The sequence below is a fragment of the Eupeodes corollae genome, chromosome 1 (genome assembly GCF_945859685.1).
Source record: "Eupeodes corollae chromosome 1, idEupCoro1.1, whole genome shotgun sequence".
Taxonomy (NCBI): Eukaryota; Metazoa; Arthropoda; class Insecta; order Diptera; family Syrphidae; genus Eupeodes; species Eupeodes corollae.
The window spans coordinates 121355297-121357402 of NC_079147.1; the positions used below are offsets into that span (position 1 = coordinate 121355297).

The window sequence follows — 2106 nt, forward strand, 5'->3', positions numbered from 1 at the left end:
TTTTCATCTGATTTTTCCCAACGTTTCGACGGTGATTGCCGTCTTCTTCAGGGGATGTCTTTATTCACATAAATGATAAGAGTGTTTATTTAATACATATGAATATTATGTAAAGCGTTCAAGTATGACTTACATTGATTTAAATAATACAAAAACATTAAAACAAAAAACAATTTGAACAATTAAAACAAATACAATTTAAAGCGCTTCCGACTTTGAAGACTTGTCACTGTTAAATGTAAACTGTTGAATTGTTTGTGTCTGAAACTAAGGAGCAGTAAACGGCGGATATGTTTTGAGTGTCTTGTTTGCGGTTCATATTATTTTTGCTATTTATTATGTGAAGTGTTTCTAATGTATAGCGTTTGGATGTATGTTTCTCCGTTGCAAGAATTTGGACTCCTTCAAAGTCTGGTTGATGTCCTGTTTCGATGGTGTGGCATGCTAGTGCTGTCTTTTCCGGGTTTTTTAGGCGAATGTCTGATTTATGGTTAGCCATTCTTTGTCGAAGGAGTTGTTTAGTTGTGCCAATGTAGCAGAGATTGCATGGTTCGTCCGGTTTTCCTTTGCAGTTTATTTTGTAAACTACGTCTGAGCGGCGATCCTTGTCCGTTTTCGTCTTTAGGCATGTAAATAAAAAAAAAAAAAAAAACCGGAAAAGACAGCACTAGCATGCTGTCGCAATCGGCTATTGTTTTCAGTGTTAGTTCTATCCGTTCGTATAAAATATGAATTTTTATATCTTCAGATTGCATTTCCATATTCAATTTTATAAATAAAGGCAAAAAAAAGTTCAAAAAATCTAGATATAGTATAGTGGATGGTTTTTCCAATATTCGATAAATCTTTTCACACTGTTTTTTATTAAGTGTGTCCTCTAAATATGTTCCAGCAAAGTACAAAAGCAATACATTATATTGTTCAATCAGTCTTTTAATGACTGCATGAAGAGACAACCATCTTGTTTGTGAAGGATGAAGCATTTTGTGTGGTTTAACATTACAAAATTCTTGAAATTCTTTTAAAATGTTTTGACGTTTTGCACTACAATTGAAATGGGCGTATATTTCCCGACAGCAGATTTCAACTTCGTCAGGTATGGCCACAATATGAAAAGAATGGCAAACGCATCTCATCACAAACAAGTCTGGGATGATGTCCTTTAAATATGTATTTGGAAACAGATTTATTTTTCCCAACCATCACACTTGCACCATATGAAGCGAATGCAACCCAATTTTTTTTTGCAAATGGTATTTCATTCGATTTAAAAAAAATCTATAATTTTCTCGAACAGTGTTCTGGCGTTCGCCTCAGGAACTTCTATTAAAGCCAAAAAACTTTCACTTATTTGTAAATCAACAACATATCTACAAATAACAACAAGGTTTTTTTTAGAATCGATAGTTGTTGACTCATCAATAATAATACTAAAGACTTGATTTTTTAAAATTGAAATTAATTTACGCAAACCAAACTCTCCAGTTACATTTCTTATTATACACGTTGCCTTGGTGCTACATAAGGTCATGTTCTTTGCTGTTTCCGAGTCAGTAAATATTTTCTTGAGAAGTGCAGTCAGATGGTCAAAAGCAATGAAAGGAATATTGTGCTCAGCAGCAAATACACAAAGTTTTATTTCAGCCTCTTTTACTTGAACATCACTCCGCTTACTTAAGAAAGAGGACATTTTAGGCTGCTTGATAGTTAACAGGAGGCTGGCATTTCGAATTTGCTTTTGAGTCTTGGCGTATTTTTGTAGCTCGGATTTTTTGGCGACTTGAGCAATTTTGCACACTTTGCAAAATGCCCGAACAGCTGATGTTGACGCTGCAGATTCTTTTTCCTCCTGGCATAGCCAGCCCCTGAATTGGGGAATAATTCCCATTGCTTTAAGTATTTATTTTTTGAGTTTGCTTTTATTTCTTCTTCACTTGAACTTGAATTTGAGAAGCATACTCTTCTTCTTTTATCTACAAAAATAAATAATAAGCGCATGTAAGGATATATATGTAAGTAGATATTAAGAAAAATTATTAAATTACTCATTTTGCTACCGCTTGTTTCAAATTTTTCGATGAAAGAGATGAAAATGAAAACGATGTA

The 2106-nt window shown here is 33.6% G+C and overlaps 1 protein-coding gene across 1 annotated transcript; it reads right to left on the reverse strand.

Annotated features, from left to right (window-relative positions):
• Positions 1-232: 232 nt before the first annotated feature.
• On the reverse strand, positions 233-1888 carry LOC129943399 (uncharacterized). Its single transcript, XM_056052822.1, has 3 exons — positions 1280-1888; positions 669-1160; positions 233-619 (listed from the first exon to the last, which is right to left on the reverse strand). Exons 1-3 carry the CDS (start codon positions 1886-1888, stop codon positions 233-235), a joined length of 1488 nt encoding a protein of 495 aa, XP_055908797.1.
• Positions 1889-2106: the final 218 nt, after the last annotated feature.

Bases quoted from the DNA above. Each gene is read 5' to 3' on its own strand.
- LOC129943399 (XM_056052822.1), bottom strand. From the start codon at position 1,888: ATGGGAATTATTCCCCAATTCAGGGGCTGGCTATGCCAGGAGGAAAAA. The intron at 1,161-1,279 runs GATTTTTTTTAA...ACATATTTAAAG, and splicing joins CACTGTTCGAGAAAATTATA to GACATCATCCCAGACTTGTT. The intron at 620-668 runs GTGCTGTCTTTT...ACATGCCTAAAG, and splicing joins CCGATTGCGACAGCATGCTA to ACGAAAACGGACAAGGATCG.